The sequence below is a fragment of the Eupeodes corollae genome, chromosome X, assembly GCF_945859685.1.
Source record: "Eupeodes corollae chromosome X, idEupCoro1.1, whole genome shotgun sequence".
Classification (NCBI taxonomy): domain Eukaryota; kingdom Metazoa; phylum Arthropoda; class Insecta; order Diptera; family Syrphidae; genus Eupeodes; species Eupeodes corollae.
Window position 1 is genome coordinate 6,670,816 of NC_079150.1, and position 24,307 is coordinate 6,695,122.

Below are 24,307 nucleotides of genomic sequence, written 5' to 3' on the forward strand. Positions count from 1 at the left end.
GTAGTTGTTATGCGCTGTTATGCTCAGTATGCACAGTTAGGGGGAAACAAAGTGAGGTGAACTCAGCCGTTCAAAAAAGAGATCCGTTGAGTTCAAAAATTGAAAAATTATTGCAATATTTTGAAAAAACTTAATTGTGCAACTTATTTTCAGTAAAAAATGTGCTAAAAATAATATTTGACTGCTTTTGGCATACAAATTCTGTGATTTGTATGAAAATTTTCGCTTAAAACAAAGAAAATCATGCAGAAAGTATAAGCGCGCTCAAGGGTTCGGCTCAGTTTTGACAGATTGTTTGTTATTACACTCAGACTTTCTGTATTCTGCGCGTTTCGCATATTTTCTTTTGAACACCCATACCATCAATCTCGCATTATTACAATAAACAAGTGTAGAGGCACTTTAAATAAGCGCTTTGGAAAAATTTCCTAGTGAATATTAACTGTTATTTTTCGTGGTGAACTATGAAACGTTAATTATTTCATGGAATTTTGAATTCAATTCTAATACGAATATTCTGATTTTTTCATAAAAAATAATTAAATTGTTTTTTCAAAGAAATGTAGATTTTAAAAATAGTACTCAATGATTAAATTGACTTACAGTGACTTAATTGATTTATTTGGAAGATATGGAAAAATTAAGGGGGATTCTGTGCATTTTTGGTTGCAAAAAATGTAATCTGCGGTAGTATTTATAACAATAAGAAAAACAAGAACATATACGTAAGGCTCATTAATTTTTTTAATTATTAGCAGCATTTTTACTAAACATACCTTAACCAATAATAAGTAAACTTGAACTTTAGTAACTAAACATTATTGAGGAATGCATACAAATTATATTGTGCATTAAACTGTGCGAATTTACTAAAAAACTTCTGTACGTCAACAATAAACATTCAAGTGGATTACATGATCTATTGAATGAGTTGTGCATGAATTCAGAACGATTTGTTGACGTTTTCTTTTTTCATAAATATCAAAATTTGTATTTTATTTGCTTTACATTTATTCAACGGGTTCGCTATTATCGTTCTGATTATTTTTTTGAAACATTGATGTTCCTTTGACATATTACATAGTTTTTTTGGTAGCAAATACATGTATGCTTCCATCAATCAATATGGATAAGGTATTTTAGCTTACAACCCTTTTTTAATTTATTATCTATTTATTTATCAAATTGAAATTAAAATAATAAAAACGAACTATATATATAAAAATAAATAAATTAGGTTGAGCAACAGTCCATGAATAACCTGGGCCTAGTGACTTACAACTCTCAACCATTCCCTTGTGCGAGTAATTTTGTCGGAGATGGAAAGGACCTACAGTTTATATGCCGAATCCGAAAAGCTAATTTGAGAAAGCACTTTTTATGATAAGAATTACTCTTAGAGTTTTTGTCAATTCCTCGCAAGAGGCAGTACCCGCGAAAACTTTTTTTAAATTAAGGTGGCACAGGCAGGGATTGAACCCAATAACCTTTGCGTGACAGTCCAACACACACTTTTTTTTAAATTCATTTTTATTGTTTGCGAACAAAAATTACAAATAAACACCTTATTGTTTCACACAAACGATTTAGTCAAATTAACGAAAAAACAAATTAAGCATTATTTATAAATGACTTACACGTGAATGCATTTCGGACGCTTCAGTGGCGCTCATCATCAGCACTAACTCAATTGACCCAAACAATTATTAGTTTTGGTAAATAAGGTGTTCATTTGTAATTTTTGTTCGCAAAGTTATATGTTTCCACGAAGTTCGGATATAATGTCGTTTTTGACAAAAATGTTCATTTTTATTGATTCATTCTTAAACCTATCTTAAAGCTAGACAAAAATTCATAAAACTAGCCTAACTATCCATAACTTACAACTAACGTAATGGTCCCATACGGACACTCTAAGTTAAACTATAACACTGAATACTAATGTCTTTCGGCCCTAAGATTTATCACTAACCATAACGCTACGGGTACTACGAACTATATATATTTGGATTAATTAAATTGATTCAGATTTTAGTCACTTGGAAACAAAATATTTGGGCTGTTCATTAACGAAAAATTAGTAGAATTCAATAAATTGCGCTTGCACCCTTAACTTGATGAGTTTTCCAACGAATCTTTGATACAATAATGCGAGGTGAATTCTGAAATTTAAGGAATTTCGTGGTGATCATTGTAAATAAATGAATTAATTATAATAAACTGATGTTGAACATGCTTTTTTGAAGACAAAAATGACTGCGAAAGTGAAGCTTAAAACTGACTTTTCTTCGAAAAAAGTAAAAAGAAAAATCTGAAAAAGCTTATTCATTTATTGCACAGATAATAAATTTATACAGATATCTCATCCCTGCAGGAAAAAAATTAAACATTTTTTTCCCTTAACAGACAAGTCTTAAATTTATTATTTGTGCTTATTGTATTGCTATTGTACACACACACACACAAGTTAACTTTGCCCATGAAAAGTTTTGGCCTGCGGATAGATATAATTTCGTATAGTATCGAAGATAGTAATAGAAAGACAGATGTTGTTGTTGTTTTTTTTAAGTTGTGTGGGGAGGATTTTAAATTTTCTTAATTGAGGCGATGTCACACTTTTATGTGTTGTTTTTTAGTTTGAAAAACTTAAATTATAGTGAAATTGTTAAAACTTGTTCACGATTTTATAATTATGAAAATACTTTTATGAAATGGTCATCGTTTTTAAATTCAAAAAATGAATCATTAGAACATTCAAAAGAGATCATTTTTGGAATGTTTAATTTTACCTGAATTACAACTCTTTATATTACATTTAAACGTACTCGTACGTACGTTCGGGATGTTTTTTCATGCATATCTCAAGAACGAGTAGAGATATAGCTTCAAATAAATGTTTTTATATAGATAATAATGCAGAAAGAACTCTCAAAGAAATTGAGTGGGTGTTTTTTTTTACTATAGCAGTTTAAGAAAGGTGAACATTTTGGTTAACCTAAAATATCTCACTAATCAATAACGCTAGCGACTTGAATTAAATTTTATATTATATATTGTAACATAATACGAACCTAATGAAAACGGATGGTCGGACCGAGATGTAAAGAGGTTATTAGGGTCAAGGAGATAAATTTCCGTTGTTTTAAAGCCAATCCAACTGAGGAAAACCAGAATAAGTATAAGCAAGCTAGGAAGGCCTTCAATGCCCAAAATTTGATGGACCAAATTTGTACATGACCAACAATCAGGGAAAAAACACTGCAATATCCCAAAGGAAGCATGCATTTTTTTTGGTCATTTGTAAAAAAAAATATGAGGAATTCTCTTCCTGAGTTCCTACGCTCGTTGTCAATGACACTCCATTTGGTAGCTTTTTAGAGAGAGCTAATATCTTTGCTAGGCAGTTCACCCCAAATTCAACGCTGCCCGTGAGTGTTATGGCTCCGCCTGTTATCGAGCGCGTTAGTGATTAAATGGGGCCAATCTCTTTTTGCGTAGTACCCGTGGCATGATGGTAAGTGCGTTGGACTGTCATGCAAGAGGTATTGGGTTCAATCCCTGCGTATACCATCTAAAAGTTTTTTCACGGGTACTGCCTCTTGCGAGGAATTGACAAATTCTATAAGATTAATTCTTGTCATGAAAAGTGCTTTCTCAAATTTGCCGTTTGGATTCGGCATAAAAGTGTAGGTCCCCTCTATTTCTGACAACAGTGCTCGCACACAGGAATGGTTAAGAGTTGTACATCACTAGGCCCTAGTTCTACTCGGACTGTTGCGCAACCAATTTGTTATTTATTTATTTATTAATCTCGTATCGTACTCGTACTGTGGCGATAGTTTTTAAAGATTTTAACATGAGTAAAATAGAAAAAATGCCTATACCGAGTCTATTTAAAAATATTTTCTGTATTTAAGGATTTAAAAATATCAGGTACCTATATTCAAAAATGTTAATGCAATTTGATTTCTCAAAAAATGTTTGTAGGTTTTCGTGTTTTGTTAATAAAGTTGTAAGTTCAACTATTCTTAAAAAATTTAAAATTACTAACAATATTTTGCATAGATTGAGATGAAATAGTTTGATTTCAAAATCTATTTTAACGAGATTTATAGTCGAAAACCAATGTTTACCAATTTTAGTAGCAATTCCTAAAATTGTTTATCTCTTATATAAATAAACACAAATTGGATGAATGCAATTAATTTTAAGCCGATATCTTCTATTTTTCACGAGATATCGAGAAGCGGACATATTTTTTTACCAAAGTCGCGTAATATTTCTTGTCAATTATAATTAAAAAAAAAACTGACTGTTAGATTTGTATAAAAAATTACTGAATGTCGAAAAATAAATATTTAGTATAAGATTAAAATAGTTTCAAGACAAATTTTTTATTTTTTATTTTTTTAAAGATATTTAAGTAGAAAATAAATGTTTTCTAACTTTTAGAAATTTTTTTATTTTTTGTAAGAAAATTGTCAATTCGATTTTTCTCAAAATTGTACCAGATATTAAAAACGTTATTCTTTGCTACTCAGTTATTTTGGAGATGAAATCATTTTTGTTCGTACAATTTTCGAGGGATCAAATATTTTTTTTTCAGTTTTTTTTGATTTTAAAAAAATCTTTAATTGAATGTTTTGCCAAAAATTTATTTGCTTCGTGTTACGTTACAATATATAATATAAGATTCGAGTCTCGAGTGTTATTGGTCAATTCAAATGCAATTTTTTGAGAGTCCTTTCTGCATCTTTCTGCTTTATTATCTGTATAACAACATTTTTTTGAAGTCGATATCTCTGCTGGTTCTTTAGCTATGCACAACGAAAATAACTTCCTGGAACTAAGAACTTGCGTACCTACATTCGCACGCACAGACATCTCTCTTAAATTCCTTTATTTCAACTCTAGGGACCTTAAAACGAGAAATGTCAAAATGTTCAAATCATCCAAATTATCTGGGCCAACATAAACAATGAATTTTTGCATATCTTCTCATCTCAAACAAAGTGTTAAGTCTGCGGCATATCTTCTCATCTCAAACAAAGTGTTAAGTCTACGAATATTATCACTATCCGGATACTACTAGGAATTCCCTATGAAATACCGGCCTACCTAACAATACCCTTTATATCTGCAATTTGAATTTAAAATCAAACCCACATCCTAAAAAAATCACCTCCCAATTGATATTTATCTACCTACAAAAAAACAAACTTTAAAAAAAAAAAAAACTTAAAGCCAAATAAAAGCAAAATACCCACCCTCCAAAATATATACATATAACTATAACGAAACGTATAACTACCCCCATATTTTTCTTCTTCACAAAGATCTGCACAACAAAAATCGCATCGTAGCTTTTTATACATAACGCAAAACATGGTTCATATACAAGGATCGTACACAAGGAGAAGCAGCCTTAAAAATAAAAACAAAAATCGGTACAAGATCCTTAAGGGCATGTCGCATGCAAAAAATTGATTGGTGCTTTGCGCTTAGCTTTGTAGCGTTCACATTTTTTTAAATATTTAAACGAAATAAACGGGTTTTGATTGAAAATATATTGGGCTAAATATGTATAAAGGAATAAAAAAATTAAAAAATTGTTTGTTCCTTAACAGCACTAGAATCACTAAATAATCATTAAATTCAGGTAGTTACTTGCGAAAATCAATGGGGCAGTGTGTAAAATATAATTTTTTATTTTTTTAATATTTTTTTCCAAAAAACAATACATTTTTATAAATAGTATCGATTTTCTTTTTTTTTAAATTTATTTATTTATTCCAAGAAAAATTGTAGAAAACTATGAAAAATAGAGCAAATTTGCATTGTGGCATAGGTGCAATATTTGATAAAACTAAGTCAATTTAACTTTTTTTCAAATTCTAAATATATGTTCAGATATTTGCTTATAATTTTTTTTTTAAAATAGTTATAGTAACTTTTTTAGACAAAAAATCCAAAATGCATTCTTTTTTTTCCAATATTTTTTGCGAATTCATGGGGCGAGCTGATTTTTTTTTTTAGTTTTAATTTTTTTTAAAAAAAAAGGACCATATATATTACTCTTACTATCGATTTTGAAAAAAAAATATTTGTCGCAACATAATTAAAAATGCATTTCAATATAACAACATTTGTGGTGCAATTGTGAGGGATTGGGAGTTTATATAATTGCAAAATATTTTTTTATTTTTTTTTGACATTTTGTTTATTCTATTTAAAAAAGTAAAAAGTTCTTGCGTCTACTGTTTATTTAATTTAATTTTTATAAAAGAGGTCTATTTTACATTTTTTAACAACAAATTTCTTTGTAAACGCACACAATGAAGTTTCCAGTTCCCAAGAATGCCACTACATCTCAGCGCTCAAGAAGAGAATTCAGATGATGTACTAATATCAATAACCTTTTTTTTATTTATTTTTACTTACAAACTACTTAAAATAAGGTCCTTAAATAAAACTTAAAAACTAACTTAAACTACCTATTCTACCTATAAACTACTTAAAACTAGAACAACCACAGCAGCAAATCTAACTATCTAACATTTTTGTTTTTCATATTTCGTTGTCTTTTTTTTTTTTTTTTTAATTTTTATTTATTTTTTTTTTTAATGATTTTTAATGTTTTTTTTTTTTTTTTTTTATTTTTTGTTTTTTTTTAATTTTTTTTTTTTAATTTTTTTTTTCGTGCCACCATGCCTATTCTACTTAAAACTAAACCCTAAACATAAAACAAGTATGTAAGCCGGCCAAGGCTTATAACCCCATCCCGACTACCCACTATCAAGTGCCGATTGAAGCCACCAAAACTGGTTCTCCTGCTTCACCCTATCAGTTCGGTCCCGTTCGGACACAGCCCTACTGAACCGAAGGAGCTCTGCTCCGCCTTGTGCCATGACGTCCCGATTGTACAGGAGTCGCCTATCCACGGTTCTTCGTCTGACGTGGTAGATTAACGGAACTGCCAATCTATCCTGTATCAGACCGCATCTATCTAAAAAGAGGAATCCCTCTGGGGGAATGAAGCCGCTCAAGCGTGCACTCTCAAAATACTCGTCGTTCGGATAGAACGCCCCGAAAATTAAATTGTTGGTCGAAGACATAGCTCTTGCAATGTGACCTCGAACGAGTTTTATCACGAAATTGTCAATTCTGTTGATTCGAGCCCCGTTGTATAGGACCTCGTTTGAATAGTAATGCACATAAGAAGATTCGGCTGTTCGATATAAGCCGGTACAGCGTCGTAAACACTGCCGCTCGAACACCCGAAACCTCTCCATCTGGGAAGGGGCAACGTTGAACCACACAGGACAACCATAAACGATCATTGGCCGTATGAGGGCCATGTAGCAAATTACCTTCACTCTGGGGTCAAGCCGACTGCTAAAAAACAGTCGTTTCGTCAGAGCGAAGGCTCCTCTGGCCCTGGTCAGAGCAGCATTTATATGTCTGTCGAAATATAAATACTGATCTAACCAGATACCGAGGTACTTCACTACATTTTTGCTCGCCAATGGCTGCCCGTGAAGATCAACGATGACCATCTTGCGCCAATTCTTACACGTATCCCTCGTGGCCCTAGCCAACGGAGTCCGGAACAGAATTGTCTCTGACTTCTGGACATTTATTTTCAGTTTCCAGTCGTCGCAATATCGCTGAATCTTGTCGAAATCACGCTGCAAGAGATTTCTAATAACCTCAACCTTTCGGGCCGTTCTGTACGCAATTAGATCGTCGGCGTACGCAATTGCCTTTGTAAGACTACCTATCAGATCGCTGGTGTAAATGAATTCAGATGATGTAAGCATACAAACATTTATTTCATCCCCTTATTAGACACACTATTGAGACATTTTTGTTTTCCTGTACCGTTTTTTATATAAAAGTTAATTGATATAAAAGAACAAAAACAATTTCATCGACCTTAGTATGGAAGATCTTTTATATACAGGGATAGACTTAAATAGAATGAGGGAAATTGTGTTGCCTTTTTGGGTGGAAAATTAATTACCTTCCTTATTCTGGTGGCTGCTTATGGGCATGAAAATAGTATTTTTCTCTCGCTCTCGCTGAATTTCTACACTAGCGACACCAACGCCAACCTACCGGCATGTGGTCGCCCTAAAAGCTTCATGCTCATCAGAGTACTATGGTTTTTATGTACGTTATCCTGGATGTTAGCATTGTACTTACATAAACATTACATTAACAAAAAAAAAAAAACAAATTTTAATGGGAACTAAAATCAAAATTTAAAAGCTTACTCTGGAAGACAAAAGTGGAATTTGATTGAGCCTTAGACAAAGACTTTAAATATATACAAAGTCTAGTATTGTTCTAAAAATAAAGACCCAAACGAAGTTTATGTCATCAGCACTAACCGTGAAATAACCTTTTGAAATGAGCCAGGGTATTCTAGGGTAAAAGTTAGCCTTTCCTTAAATCCTTGATAACTCAATATTGTACTTTTTGTTCTATTGAACAAAATTCTTGTAATAAATTCCGACATATACCTATCATAAGACCTTACAAATAAAAAATAAGTCCCAAAATAAGTTCTTGAAATATTTTGTTTCATCTTAAGGAATGTATACCTACATTATATATATAAAATAGATTTTTGTTAGTTTTTGAAACAAAAAAATTAGAATTTGATCATCCCATTTATAAAATGAAAAAATGAAATGAAATGGGGTGGCGCAACAGTCCGTTGTGAACCAGGGCCTAGTGACTTACAACTCTCAACCATTCCTGTGTGCGAGTACTGTTGTCACGAATAAAATGAACCTACCTTAAAAAAATGCAAGTTCAAATTTCTTTGAATTATAAAGTAATATACCTAGTTAGGTTCATTACTTTTTTGAATGTGTACAAAATTAGAGATCCATCAAATTTTCTATAAATTTTTTTTTAATTTTTGGAACTCATCTTTCAACCACATTATTATCAACAAATCTATTTATTGACAAATAAAATGACTTTGAAAACTTGAACTACTTAATGCCCATTGAAAAGAGTTGTAAGGTTAGCAAGTGATCAAACTTTTTAAATTTATTTATATAACTAAAACTTACATATTTACTTCCCCATATTAGTTCAAATTATAATTCCCTAATACAAACCTCCAGACATTAAAAATATAAGATCTCATCTAATACAAAATTCCTACACGAAATCGTAATTCACGGTTTTTCGTAAGTGAGCAAAAAATTGTGCCAAATGAAAATACAAAAACAAAGCATACCCCCTTTATATTGTAGTTACGTTGTTATATAATATTCAAAACAAAGGTGTTTTCTTATTTACACAGACTCTCGATTATAACATTTGTAAATCTAACTGCTCAAAATGGATTTCTCAATAAATTTATCCATTAGGCACTCCACAAAAATATCTAATGCCGCCCTATTCGACTTCCACCACGAGAGTACTATGCTTTTCATACAAAATAAAATGCACGACTGGGTCGCACGAACTTGCTACTGTATGCAAAAAGTCTGTTTAAAAAAGTACTTATATAAGATTTTAAAATATATCTGTAAAATAAGTTTGTCTTCAAAGATATAAATGCCATTTGATTAGTAAAAAAAGCAGCAATTCATCCACACAACTCATCCTAGGACATTTCATCCCGCAAATGAAATATACTTGTAACCGTACTTAACGAAAACAATTGTCTATATATTCAACTATTTCGTTCAATTGGATAGCCTTATTTTAATTTCATGTTAAGAGAACCAGGATGGTTAGTAAATTATCTGAATATAAGAAAGAGGAAGAAAATGTGTGTTTAAATTGTAATCACCTATTGATTGTGTAGTTAGGTAGGTGTCTAAAACGAACATAGAATAGTTCACTTCGCGTGCTCAGCTTTATGCAGATAGATAGATAAAGACATGTTTATGATAGTGAAAGAATGTCATTGGTAGGTATCCTTCTTTCCTACAAGTTTTCAGCGCAAACATGGAGTTATTCCGTTCAGTTTATTTTTTTCGTTAAAGTTCAAGAAATTGCTATTCCTGTGTTGGTTACAGTCAGGTTCTTGTGCGTTTTGGATTTTAGTTATGAAGTGACACGTAAGCAGTAGTTGTAGAGGTTGTACGTTTCTTTAACTAGTACTAAGTATTTATTTTTTATATAATCGAAAGGAAGTAAAATATGTGTTAAAAAACCTTATTCTTAAAGAACTATATTTTAAAAACTTATATACAAAAGTACCAAGATAATACTTCTTGCTAGACACTTTAAAATAGATTGTTGATTAAACATATCATAATCGTTTCACGGCCATAGTTGGTATTTACAATAGTTATAGTTATAAAAATACATAAATTGTACCAAATGCATTAATTTAGATAAAAGATAGGATTGTAATTAAAATGTTGTCAAAATAATTTACTAAAAATATAAATAATAAATTAAAATAATTAAAAAAAATATTTTAAGATTCAAAATTTTACCTGAAAAATAAGTTTGTCGTCAAAAATTTAAATGCCATTTTATAAATCAAAAAACCGTTGATTTTTCAATTTTTTTTTTTTGAAAATCGTTAGAGCGGTTTTTTTTTAAATTAATTTTTTATATATAAAATTTTTCCATTTTCTTCTAAAAATATTTTTGGTATGCAGTTGCATAGACATTAAAAATATACGCTATGCATTCGAATTTTGTAAAAAAATGTTTACCCGTTTTTGAGATATCGAATTTTGAAAAAAAAAATTCAATATTTTTTTAAAAATCCAAACAATAAAAAAATGCACTTTTGATAATGAAATATTGTTAAGGCAATATAAGAGCTTATTCGGAAAAAAAATTATTGAAATCGGTTGATAAGTTGCTGAGATAATAAAAAAACAAAATAACGGTTCTATGGGCGGTACCATTGCTGAGCAATACAAAAATATGTTTTTCTTATTAAAAGAAGTAGAGTTAAAAAATAAAATTTTAGAGAAAATTTAAAAAAAATCTATCGGTTTGTTTTTGAGAAAATTCAAATTTTCGTTTTTTGACCAAAAAAATTGTATGGGAGCCACTGTTAGTTTTGATCTTAAAAAAAAAATGAAAAAAACGCCTAACGCGAATCTGCTCAAAACCCTAACTTCCAAGTTTGACCCCAATCGGCCCAATAGTTTAGGCTGTAGGAGCGTGGACAGACAGACAAAACCGACCGGACGGAATCGCGGTACCCACTTTTTTCGACTTCTCTACCATCGTAATATCATGTTTGATTAAAATCTCGAGTTCGAAATTTTGCACGAATGCAAAACTTGCCATATAGTTCCTATATGTAGCAAGTAAAAATATCCAATAAGATAATATAATATTTTCATATACAAAGTCAACATGTATTTGATGTGAGTACTTTTTTGAAAATTGAGTTAAGGAATAAAGATCAGAAATCGTTGCATATTCCTATGTTTTAAATATCTATAGATTATTGCATACTTTTTTTACACAAATTTTGCAACAGAAATACAGTACAGTCGATAGAAAAGTTGACTATGTATTACCAATTATAAATTTCATGATCAATAATAAACCAACAAATTTATTTTTTTAAATGTGGAAAGCTTTTAAAGCTTTTAATAATTTTAAGCTTCTGCAATGATTGTAATCCTTTTGCACAACATAGCAATATTCGTGACTTTCTTTCTAATACCAAGATGATACAAAAACAAAGCATACCCCCTTTATACTGTAGGAACGTTGTTGTATAATATTCCTTGAAGCAAAGGTATTTCCCTATTCACACAGACTCTCGTTTATTCCATATAGCCTTGCCCTATTTTCTGTTTCGATTATAACATTTGTAAATCTCCCGGCTCAAAATGAATTTCTCTATAAATTTAAATTTAACATCTAGATGCCGCCCTATTCGACCTCCTCTATGACTATGATTTTTACGTGTATACATATATAAAGAAACAATAAATTATTTGAATGTTAGAATTTTGTAAAATAACCATCTATAAGACACTCATCATCCCGGTTCTTATTTATGGCGCTGAGGCCTGGACCCTGTCAAAGAAAGATGAGAGCGTCTTAGGATGCTTCGAGAGAAAAATTCTTCTACGCATAGATGGAGAATGGAGGAGAAGATATAACAACGAACTGTACGGGCTGTACAGCGACACTGACCTAGTTAGCAGAATTAAAGTCCAACGGCTTAGATGGCTAGGTCATGTAGAGCGGATGGACATCAACGCTCCAGCCCGGAAGGTCTTCGAATCCAATCCCGAGGGACGGCGCAGTAGAGGAAGACCGCGACTCAGGTTGCGCACCCAGGTGGGAGAGGACCTCAACCAACTTGGCGGGCGAAACTGGAGACAGCTAGCTAGGGACCGAGCTGGCTGGAGACGCTTGTTGGTTGAGGCCCAGGTCCGCCCCGGACTGTAGCGCCACCTTAAGTAAGTAAGTAAGTTAGAAGCTATTCACGACAAAATTGAGCATCTATAGGAACTTATGTTAACTGGAGTCTTAAATCAACGAAACCTTGAATGGACTAGTCAGCTAAATGTGATTTCTATGAGCAACAATGAATTGTTTTACATTGATGGAATGTTCTCCTTTGGACTGAATCAATAACCAACTCGGTAAAATGTTAAACCTGATATTCCTTTTTAAACATTTTAATTTAGATGGTAAATGCATTATTGTTAATTATAGGATTTCTCCCCACATTTGTAAAAATTAGAATGAATTTGAAATTTATTAAATGTAACTTTACACAACTATTTAATCTACTGCATGTTAATGATGGAAAAATCTTACTTTCTTAATTCAATCTATATAAGAAAAATTTTCGCTGTTATAAAGTGATATTTGACTGTTTTTATAAACTATGTCTTTAAGTAAAAAATGAGTCATAAATAGAAGTCTGTTAAATAAATAAAGATTGGCTCGATCTCGAACTAATAGGGCTCTTAGTAATTATATTAAATTAAGAAAATATTTTGTTTAATTATTTAAATCATCCTCACTCGGACTTTGTATTTAAAACTGAGCTAAACCTAACCCGCGTAACTTCTGGTAATAAGTTAATTGTAAAAGAAAATCTGAAGGGTATCTACCTAACATGAGCTATCTAAATTCAATAAGTAACTACCAAGCCAATAGGTTTGCTGAATACTTTCAATGTGCTTTTAAAAACACTGCTAAAAGTAATACAAAAAAGAAGCTGGTATGCGACCCACGCTGATAACTTCCCATCCTGTCTGTCTTTGTCTTGTCTTGAATTGTTCAAAAAAATTAAAAATTACCAACAATATTTTGCATATGATGAAATAGTTTGATTTGCTTTTAAAAACACTGCTAAAAGTAATACAAAAAAGAAGCTGGTATGCGACCCACGCTGATAACTTCCCATCCTGTCTGTCTTTGTCTTGTCTTGAACTGTTCAAAAAAATTAAAAATTACCAACAATATTTTGCATATGATGAAATAGTTTGATTTCAAAATCTATTTTGGTTAGCGAGGTTTTTTATTCGAGAACCGATTTTTATCAATTTTAGGAGCATTTCTTAAGAACCTTTATTTCTTCAAATAACAAATACAAATTGGATGAACAAAATTTATTTGAAGTCAATATCATCCATTATTCATGAGATATCAAAAACCGTAGTGTTTTTTGTAGATTTTCGAAAACAATATTTTCAGTGAGATAAAATTGGTTTGAAGCCAATTTTTTTGATTTTTGAAAATATATTTGAGAAAATCATTTTTTATCAACTTTTAGTGTCGTTTTTTTTTTTTTAGGTTTTTATTTTTTGTAAAAAAACTCAATTCGATTTTTCTCAATATTTTACTGAATGTTGACAACAATATATTTTACAAGATAAAATTAGTTTGAACACAATATGTTGGGTTTTTGAAATTACTTTTAGTAATGTTTTGTTTTGGTTTTAATTTTTTTTTTTTTTGCAATTAGAAAAATGCAATTTTTATGCCAATAAGAAAAACTTGTCTACCAGTGTAATATAAGTTTATTCCACATCAAAGTTCAATCAATTTTGCAGTTCCAAAGTTAAATACATTTCTAATTCTGCCTCCGATTATGCTCTCTTATCAGAATTCACAAGAAAAGTTTAACAAAGCTTTGGATTCTTTGCAAAAAAATCCGCAGCTTTACTGTGTTTTTACTGATCTGAAGATTATGATACATAAAGTCTCCAAATACTTTTAAGCAAACTAAAAAAAATTCGCCTTAACGTACGTATTTCGCGGATTTTGTTCATATCTTAAAGATAGATAATATTTGTTTAAAAGTGAAAGTTGTAAATATTTTGTTTTAAATTCTGGGTAGCCATCTTGGTGCGTTATTATTTGTGTTATTTAATAATTATGTTCTATCCGTTCTGTTAAATTTAATGTTTCTTATTTATGCTGATGACGTGAAAATATTTTGATATTTTTGAAGACTATACTAATTGTCTATATACTAATTGTTTTTTTTTTTTTTTTAAATGTTGACACTTTTAAAACATTATGCTTTACACGCAAGAAAAATGTACTTCTCTATAATCATACGATAAACTCGTCACCTTTGTGGTCTCTAAACTAACATTTCATGAGAACTTCGATTTTATAATTAAAAAAAGATAATATGACACCTAAACAAAAATAAATAAGGTGGAACAACAGTCCGTTGAAAACTAGGTTATAATGACTTACAACTCTCAACCATTCCTGTGTGCGAGTAATGTTACCAGGGATGGAGGGAACCTACAGTTTTAAGCCAAATCTGAAAGGCTTATTTGGGAAAGCACTTTTTATGACAAGAATTCCTCTTGGAGGATTTGTCAATTCCTCGCAAAGGGCAGAACCTGTAAAAAAGATTTTAGATGACAAAGGCAGGGATTGAACTATGTTGTTCATATCAACAGAATGGATTGCGTGCAAGGAACATGTATGAAATTTTGTTTATGTTATTTTCCATGGTCTTATTTGAAAAATAAATAATAGATCCTTATGATCGGTGAGCTCTCTTTTACATGAAACCATTTTGTTTGCTTCTAAAGCATGTTCGTCCGATTTGAATGTTTTCACGATTCATCATACTCGTGTAAACATCGAGTAATCGCTCGAAAATAATGAGTTTGAACAAACAGAGTGCAACCAATATATATTTACGAGTTTTTCAAGCGAATGTAATTATATACAAATCTCAATTTCGTCTAAATTCGAACTAAGCAGTTTTATGTTGTGGCCAAGGAAGTATGTAAGTGATAGCTAAATAAGATTTTCCAACAAAATCGGGATAGCTATTTTTAATGAGGTTTCCATCGCAATGTGGACAGATCTATCGGACACTTCCAAGAAATATTGCAACATTTTCTTGGTTTACTTACTTTCCTTAAAAAAAAAAAAACATTTTCATGGCCGTAAGACCTTGCAACTTTAAACAAAAATTAAGAAAAATTTGGAATATGATTACAATACAACTAATTTGTTACTTTTATTTTGGTTTTGGAATCACTTACATATTTTAACATGCAAACCATTATTTTGACAATCTACATTGAAAATGGTTTCATTTAATTTAACTAAGTTTAACCAAGGGAAATATATTTCTCTTAACCGGATGTAAAGGTGATAATAATCACATTTTTCTATCAAAAGTATGACAATCACTTATCGCCTTTTCCGATTCCACCCCACGCTTTTGTTTTTTTTTTTTCGTTTTTCAAAACTTTGTATTAAATTTATAACTAAGTTATTAGAAGAAGTAGGTGGAATATTTAAGCTTAACAAGGTGTTTAAATTCACACATTTTATCGATGATTTTGTGTATAAACTTTAAAAGTATAAAAAGGACACTCTGGAAGAAGTTGCTCGATTCTTGATATAGAATACAAAAAATCAAAATGGACGAAATTATTCCGGACATGGATTGGAATGAAGACACTACTTATGCAATTGGTGGTTATAGACGATTTTGTAGTTATTTTGGCATTTGGCCATCAAAGGATAGATTTTCCTCGGGATTAAAAGTAACATTTTACATGGTTTTGCAGGTATTACTGTTTAAAAATATGAAAAAACCGCTGTTATTAATTTTTCTCCTTTTAGACACTAACGGTAGGAATTTTCCTACAAAGACTTGTTGTTTATGGCAATTGTGGAACCACTCAGGAAATTGTTGATACGTTTACCGTTAGCATGTCATCGACACAAATCGGTCTGAAGTGCATATTCATCTATATGCAACATGACAGATTCAAAAATATTCTAGATGCTACAGTCGAAGATTGGGCTCTGACCACTGACAAAGAGTCTAAATCTATTATGCTAAAATTTGCTCGAATAGGAAGAAACATATTCTACTGTCAATGTTTTTTGGGACTATTTACTGCTGTCCCTTTGATTTTGGGTGAAATTCCACATCAAAGGGAACTTGTTAGTGAGTTGGACAATAGTACCACATTGATAAGGAACATTATTTTAGCCCCAAATTGCTGGGTGTTACAATCATCTTCAACATCAACATATTACCTATTTTGGAGTCTACTAGCTTTGTATGTATTCTGTGTGGCTATGGCAACAGTTGCGTGTAATTTGATTGTTTACGGATTCGGTTTGCATGTTTATGTGCAATTTGAGCTATTGTATCGGAGTGTGCAAGAACTCGATGTTGATAAGACATTCAAGGAACAGAGGAGAATTGTAAAGAAATTCATAAAACGTCACAATCGGATGTTGGATATGGCAAACGAACTTGAAGACGCTTCGACTGCAGTAATATTCTCTGAAGTTTCAGCTATTGTGATTGTTGGATGCATTGCTGGTAAATATGGGTCAATTAATATCCATTTACATTTGATTACATTATTCGAAAACAAAAAGAGGTAACGACAAATTACATTACATTTATTATAAATATCTATGGTCTAACTATTTAATTTGGATGACTCCCTACATATGAAAGCATTCCAAGATTCCAACAGTTTTCTAAATATGCCATATTTAAGAGCTAAAACGCTTAAGCTTAGAGGGTTTTTGGTGTATTTCACGCAGAAGTTTTGAAACGTATCTTGTTTTCCAAAATTAAAATATACTTTTCTTTTTTCCATTTCTAGTTTTGGAAATTTAAAGGCAACTTAATATAAAATTGATGATCTCTTATTTAAGGTTTCTTCTTAAGAACCTGAATATTTTTCTTAAAAACCAATTTTATGAAAATAGTTTAAAGCATTACTAAAGTTTTTTTCAAATTCTAAATCGATTGAAAACAAAAATTTTACTTGTTTTTGACAGCAAACAACTTTTTGGTGAATGTCGTTAAGTTACTAACAAATCTTTAGATGAAATGTTTACTTATATAACTTAACTGTATAAGCTTTATGGCTCATATGACCCCCCCATTCGATTGGTAAAAAGTTGAAGAACTTGTGCTGTGTTTTTGGAATAGGGCTGAATATCCGATACATATATTGTTATTGCTCCAGTCTTCAGATAAAAGTAGTACTTTTAGCAACAAAGTTTAAGGAAGTAAAAAAAAAAAAAATTCCAAATATAATGGGGGTCGTATCCATTAACGCAATACGATTAGTGTTGAATTGAAGGGAATTCCTATGAAAAAAAACAACAACTTATATACCAGGGGGGGGGGGGGGGTTCATGATCCCTACGGCCCCGCCTGGATCCGCCATTGCATTCAGGTCGCCTTAGTGTGAGATTACCATGCCATGAATCCGCTCCCGCAGAATATCGATTGTCTCTTTAGTTGTCTGGCACGTGGCGCTATCCACTTTTACGAACTGCGGCGAAGTTTTCAGCAGGTATTGCGTTTCGTTAACATGTTGGCTGATTGTTCACTGAACCTGTAAAAATTGAATTTGTCGACCAAATGTCATTTAGTTGACTTGGAAGAACGGCTATGTACCCCATATAAAGGACGCAACTCGCGCATCATTGTCACTAGAACACAACCATTTTGATGATAAAGTTATTTAATCAACGCTGTTTCTCAACGTGTTTCTCAATGCTGGAACTTCCCAGGATGATATGTCGTAAATGAATGATTAACACAAAATATACTGATAGAAAGTAAAAGATACAATTTGGCCGCCACAAGCTGTATCAATTGGAAAACCCTCTAAAGAAGATTAAGTGATTTATATTAGCGCCTTGTAACTATTGTTTTAGTTTTTATTTCATTAAACGTAAAACTAAAAACTACCTTAAGTTAATATGAAATAAATATTACGTGTAGGCACTTATGTCGCCTGAACCTTTTTTTTGATAGGAATATCAGAACTTCATTTCAAAGTTCTGAAAATGTTAGGCTTATCTTTTCTTTCAATTCTTAAGTCAAAAATGAGTTTGCATGTAATTTTTATAAAAGAAATATAGGGAGCTCGTTTTCTGTATTTTAAATAAACGAACCTTTAATTTATATCTAAGAATCTACGTGAGTAAATCACGCATTTTCTGACTGGCTATAGAAGTCCTTTTTTTGTTTTGTTTAGAGTAACAAGGCACATTCAAGTAAGGCATGTTACATAAAGATCACAACAAAAATTGCATTGTTGTGTTTTAAAATAATTAGGACTAATTTAAACAAAAACTTAATTCATATACCAAGGATGAAATAATTGAACAGCATAAATTGTAAGTCGACTCTCTAGTTTCTTAGAGTTAATAAGTTTATTGAATTAATCAAAACATTAACCTATTTTGAAAAAATCACGTATGCATTCTTTATATTTATTTTACAGGAACTCTTTTTCTCTTGGCAATGCAAAGCGGTGACCGAGCTGTTCTAACTGCAATGGCTGGACGTATTTTTCTTGTTTTCATTCAACTATTCATTTTCTGTTATATGGGTGAAAAACTATCGATCCAAGCTGATAAAATACAAAATGCTATCTATAATAATTGTCCATGGTACGAATTTCCACCACAGATCGGGAGGGACCTTAAATTAATAATGATTCGAAGCAATTATCCGTTTTTTTTAACTGCGGGCAAATTTTACATTATGAATTTGTTGAATTTCAAAGAAGTTGTTAAATCGATGTTTTCATTTTTCTCGGTTCTAAGACTAATGTTGCAAAATTAGTTAAAAATTATTCTTATCGAGTGAAACTAAAGATTGATATACTTTCATCAGAAAATTAATAACAGAGTGATAGAATCGTTAGATAGGCTCTAAAACAAAACTGAACACAAATAGTACGCGAAACATAGAAGAAACACATGCCTCACCTGTGATTTGATAAAAAGCCATATTTTATCAAAAGATTTGTATACCTATTACAGAATCCAATGGATGAATTGCTTATGGATTTGGAGTATTTTTTTAAAAAATTTTATTATGGTAGGAATGACAAAATTGACATGTGATTCCAGCTGCTAACTACTGGCCGTATTCTGTAATCGAGGTGATTGTTATAAAAGGATGATAATTTACGCGGGTTTAATTTGCTGAAATCTGGCCCTAAGGTGGTTAATATTATTTAAAGAGCTTATGGAACACACATACTAAAGACTTTAATTTTCAAATACAAGCAACGCTGAGCTATGTCACCTTTTGGTTGTATTTATAGAAAGATAATCAACCCATTTGATACCAAAATCAATTAAATTGTTTTTTTTTTATGTTTTATACACATACCTCCTTTTTAATCGAACCAATCTTACAGTAATTAATAGGCGACCAACGTTTTCTTGTGAACTAAGACATATTCTCTTAATATATTCTCATGTTTTGTAAGTAATATATAATTGTAATTAAACTACAAAATTGACTCTTATTTTTTTTTTAAATTCAACAATATAGAGCCATCTTTTAGCTTGTCAACCTATACGCAAATTATCATGTTTATTAATATCTTTGATAAAATATTGGACATTATCAAAAAATTGTTAACGATAAATGATTCTTCTATCTATCCTTGACTATAAAGTCAGAGTCAAGATTACGTAGGACAATTTTATCAAGCCATCATACTATGTACTACAAGAGTCAAAATTCTAATAAATGTCTCACATGATTTGAGCCCTGGTAAGTAACTAGTTGTTCTTGAACTAAATACAAAGAAATAAAGAGAAATTCATGCAAATACGTATGGAGACTATGTTGTTGTTAAATTTTAAAGCAAAATGAAAATCGGCATGTAAGTCTGTATTTTAAACTGTCACTTGATATTGATAATTAAGCTTAGTACAAACGATTCTAAGGGTTTACAATATTAGTACGGGTGGTAGCAACAGATCTGATGTAATCTACAAAGCTGCGTTTTTTTTATATGATAGTTTTATAACTTCAAAAAATGAAAATTCAAGTTTAGAAACCAGCCTGCCTTGCAAGAACTTATCAAACATTTGGAAACATGTTTCAAAAATAAGTATAATTATCAATTGCCAATAAGCTAATCCCTTAATCTTTATATGTGTATTTATTTCAATCAATATAATCCAAGAACTTAAGGATAATATTTATCTAAAACGGACTAGAATATTTTGCCAACAAAAGTATGTAGTGCCCGTGGAGTGATGGTTAGGGCGTTGTCGTTCTTTGACTTTCGAAGAGAGAAGAAGTGATTGGTAGCTAGTTTTAAATTAAAAAAAGAAGAAGTTCGTTATTGCTCCTTTTTAAATAACTTATTGGTAGCTCATTGGAGGTGGCGTCCGAAGACGAGTCCAGGGGTTGTGGCCGGAGTGCACAAAAATGTCTTGCTTCTTTCCACAATCGTGAAATCGTAGATTTTATTGATTGGGAAAAAAGCAAATGGTGAAGGAGAGGAAAGTAGGGGTATCGAAAGATGCCTACAACGACAACAACAACAGCAACAACAACAACATCAGCAACAACAAAAACAGCATAAACAACAACAAGAAGAAGAAGAACAACAACAGGAAAATGAATACGCCTAATTTGGTAAAACGAAACAATGCGTCGAAGCGTGGAGCTATGCAAGCTGCAGCAAAAAAAGTCGTCAGACTCAGACAGCATTGATTACGTCTCGAGAGTGGAGAGGGGCGCTACAGGTCATCTAAAAATAGGTTTTCAGTCCTAGCGCAGCCAGAGCAACCAAAGGAAAAGGTAATGGAGGCGCAAGTGCTGCCAGTAAAAAACAGCAAATAGATGCCTATGAGGCCCAGCTTAAAGAGCTGAAGGAGGAGATGGTGATGAAGCCCCTTCTTAGTACCCTGAAAATCAAAATTGAAGCGCACAGACAAAAAGATGCAGCTGAGAAGGAGGAAAAAACAATACAACAGCTGCAACAGCAACAATGGCGGCAACAGTCGAAAGAAAAAAAGCCAGAAACAAGGCAAAAAAACAACAACCACAAGCACATCAGAAACAACCACACCCTAAAGCCTACTACCAAAATCACTGTAGTTTCACTACAAGTTACAGGCCCAATGTCGGAGGGCCCAACTTCGGTAAGGGCCAGGCAGCAGCTACAACAAACAGAAGCAACAGCAGCAGTGCTTCTCACTGGCTGTATACAATTTAGTTAAATGGTTTAGAACACAGCTGAGTTCTTCAGTTTCACGCCTCGTAGTAAAAAATTTAAAATGGTCCTACTGAATGCCATAAGTTGCTGCATGGAACCGGTGGCGCTCTTAGCTGAGATTCGTCAAAAAGCCACTGACGATCTCGATTTTATCGCGGTCAATCCTTTCACTACGGTGCAGTCCACCAATTGGGTTATAGGTTCCTCGTAACATTATCGCCCCAAAGTCGGATTGAGAGTCTCAGGGAAATCACACGCCTCGACTATGAGGCTATACGTTGGGATACATTAAAAAGGCACGACGACATTTTACAAGAAACGAAGTGCCAGAGGTTCGGAAACTTATTCCTAAACTAACCTGGAAAGATATAAATAAGAGAGATTACCAAATTAAGCAATATTCACATAAGCGCGACCAACGAACGATGAATGAATTACAAAATGTGAGTTAACATACGTTTGAAGACATATTTCCACACAAAATCTTAACAAAACGATAGCAATATAGTTTCTATTTGAGTAATGATGCATAATTTTACTTTTCAATATCACATATATTAATAAATTTGTCGCGAAAAATATTATAGTTGACCCGAACTATCAAACTTTGTTCGCGTTCGACATTATCCACACTCTCAAAGAATAAAATACTTAATCTAATAAAATCTTTCTTGTTTTGGCTTCGGTGGTGAATTGGGAATGAATGAAAATATGTAAAGAACTTTTCTGGACCAGCAGTCTTATTAAGGAAACATATTCCTCTTCAATTCTCCGATTTTCATTAGATGAATGCACATGAAATATTTTTCTTGTTTTGTTTATTAACAAGGACACCAATAACTTTTCTTAAACAAATATAGCTTCGACCGCATTTTTTCAAAAACTTTCAAACTTCATTCCTGCTTTTAAACCTCTCTACATCTTAGACCGCACGCTTCTCATGCCTTCTCTTTTTCCTTCTGAGAAGTCGGTGTTCCTCTCAGCTCTTCTGCTCATAGAGCTCATGAGCAGCTCTCGTTCTTTTATGCAGCGCCGCTTTGATGCCGACATTCCTCATCAAACCAGGGGTTCCTTGTTGGTGGTTCCTTGAAAACCAGCACATCAGAGATTCCCTGATTGCATCTTGGCATTGTTGCAACTGGTTTTCGATACATTGTGTTGGCAGCAGATAACTTCGAGGGAGGTTACTTGTAACACTGTCGGAAAAGGATTAAGCGATCTGTTGCGATTGCTGCCGTTCGACGTTGTACCTTCTCCCGGCATCTCCCTGTTTTGCCTTGGGTCTGGAAACCCGAAGTGCTATATTGGCTACAACGAGGTGGTCCCAGTCGATGTTAGTTCCTCGGAATATTTGGACATCCATAATCCTGGAAGCGTGTCTGGCGTAGATCGCAATATGGTCAATCTGGTTGACGGTAGATTGATCTGGAGAACTCCAAGTTCCTTTGTGGATGTTGGGGTGTGGAAAACGCGTACTGGCTACCATGACGTTTTGTCCCGCAGCAAAACCTATGAGCCTGAATCCGTTGTCGGAAGTGTTGTCGTGTAGGCTGTTTTTCCCGATTATTCCACCAAGGATGTCTTCCCTTCCTACCTTGGCATTAAAATCATCCAGGACAATTTTAATATCGTAGCTAGGACACTGCTTATATATTTTGTTTAAGAGCTCAAAGAAAATATGTTTAGTGTTGTCATCCTTCTCTTCTGTGGGGGCGTTTGCGAATATGTTGCCAAATTTAGCCTTGATGCGGATAGTCATGAGGCACTCGTTGATGCACCTATAGCTCAAGACTTCTTACCTAAGTCTGGCTCCAATGACAAAGCCGCATCCAAATAAGTGCTGTTGATTCCATCTCGGGAATTCCTCCGCTGCCGTCTAGATAAGGAGAGGTGCCTTAATGGAAACACATCTAGCGGCCTCTCTCCTTATTGTATTATATTATTATTACATTATATTATATTATATCATTATCACATTATATTATATTATATTATATTATATTATATTATATTATATTATATTATATTATATTATATTATATTATATTATATTATATTATATTATATTATATTATATTATATTATATTATATTATATTATATTATATTATATTATATTATATTATATTATATTATATTATATTATATTATATTATATTATATTATATTATATTATATTATATTATATTATATTATATTATATTATATTATATTATATTATATTATATTATATTATATTATATTATATTATATTATATTATATTATATTATATTATATTATATTATATTATATTATATTATATTATATTATATTATATTATATTATATTATATTATATTATATTATATTATATTATATTATATTATATTATATTATATTATATTATATTATATTATATTATATTATATTATATTATATTATATTATATTATATTATATTATATTATATTATATTATATTATATTATATTATATTATATTATATTATATTATATTATATTATATTATATTATATTATATTATATTATATTATATTATATTATATTATATTATATTATATTATATTATATTATATTATATTATATTATATTATATTATATTATATTATATTATATTATATTATATTATATTATATTATATTATATTATATTATATTATATTATATTATATTATATTATATTATATTATATTATATTATATTATATTATATTATATTATATTATATTATATTATATTATATTATATTATATTATATTATATTATATTATATTATATTATATTATATTATATTATATTATATTATATTATATTATATTATATTATATTATATTATA

General features: G+C 31.3%; 1 protein-coding gene across 2 annotated transcripts; it reads left to right on the plus strand.

Moving 5' to 3' along the window:
* Positions 1-15,844: 15,844 nt before the first annotated feature.
* On the plus strand, positions 15,845-20,087 carry LOC129953359 (odorant receptor 82a-like). 2 transcript variants are annotated; one of them, XR_008782505.1, is made up of 4 exons: positions 15,845-16,025; positions 16,081-16,795; positions 18,729-19,722; positions 19,793-20,087. XR_008782505.1 is itself a non-coding variant. In XM_056066491.1 (3 exons), the coding sequence occupies exons 1-3, from the start codon at positions 15,876-15,878 to the stop codon at positions 19,070-19,072; spliced, it is 1,209 nt and encodes a 402-aa protein (XP_055922466.1). In that variant the 5' UTR covers positions 15,845-15,875; the 3' UTR covers positions 19,073-20,087. The 2 variants fall into 2 exon arrangements, 1 of the variants encoding a protein (XP_055922466.1); XM_056066491.1 differs by having other exon boundaries at positions 18,729-20,087.
* Positions 20,088-24,307: the final 4,220 nt, after the last annotated feature.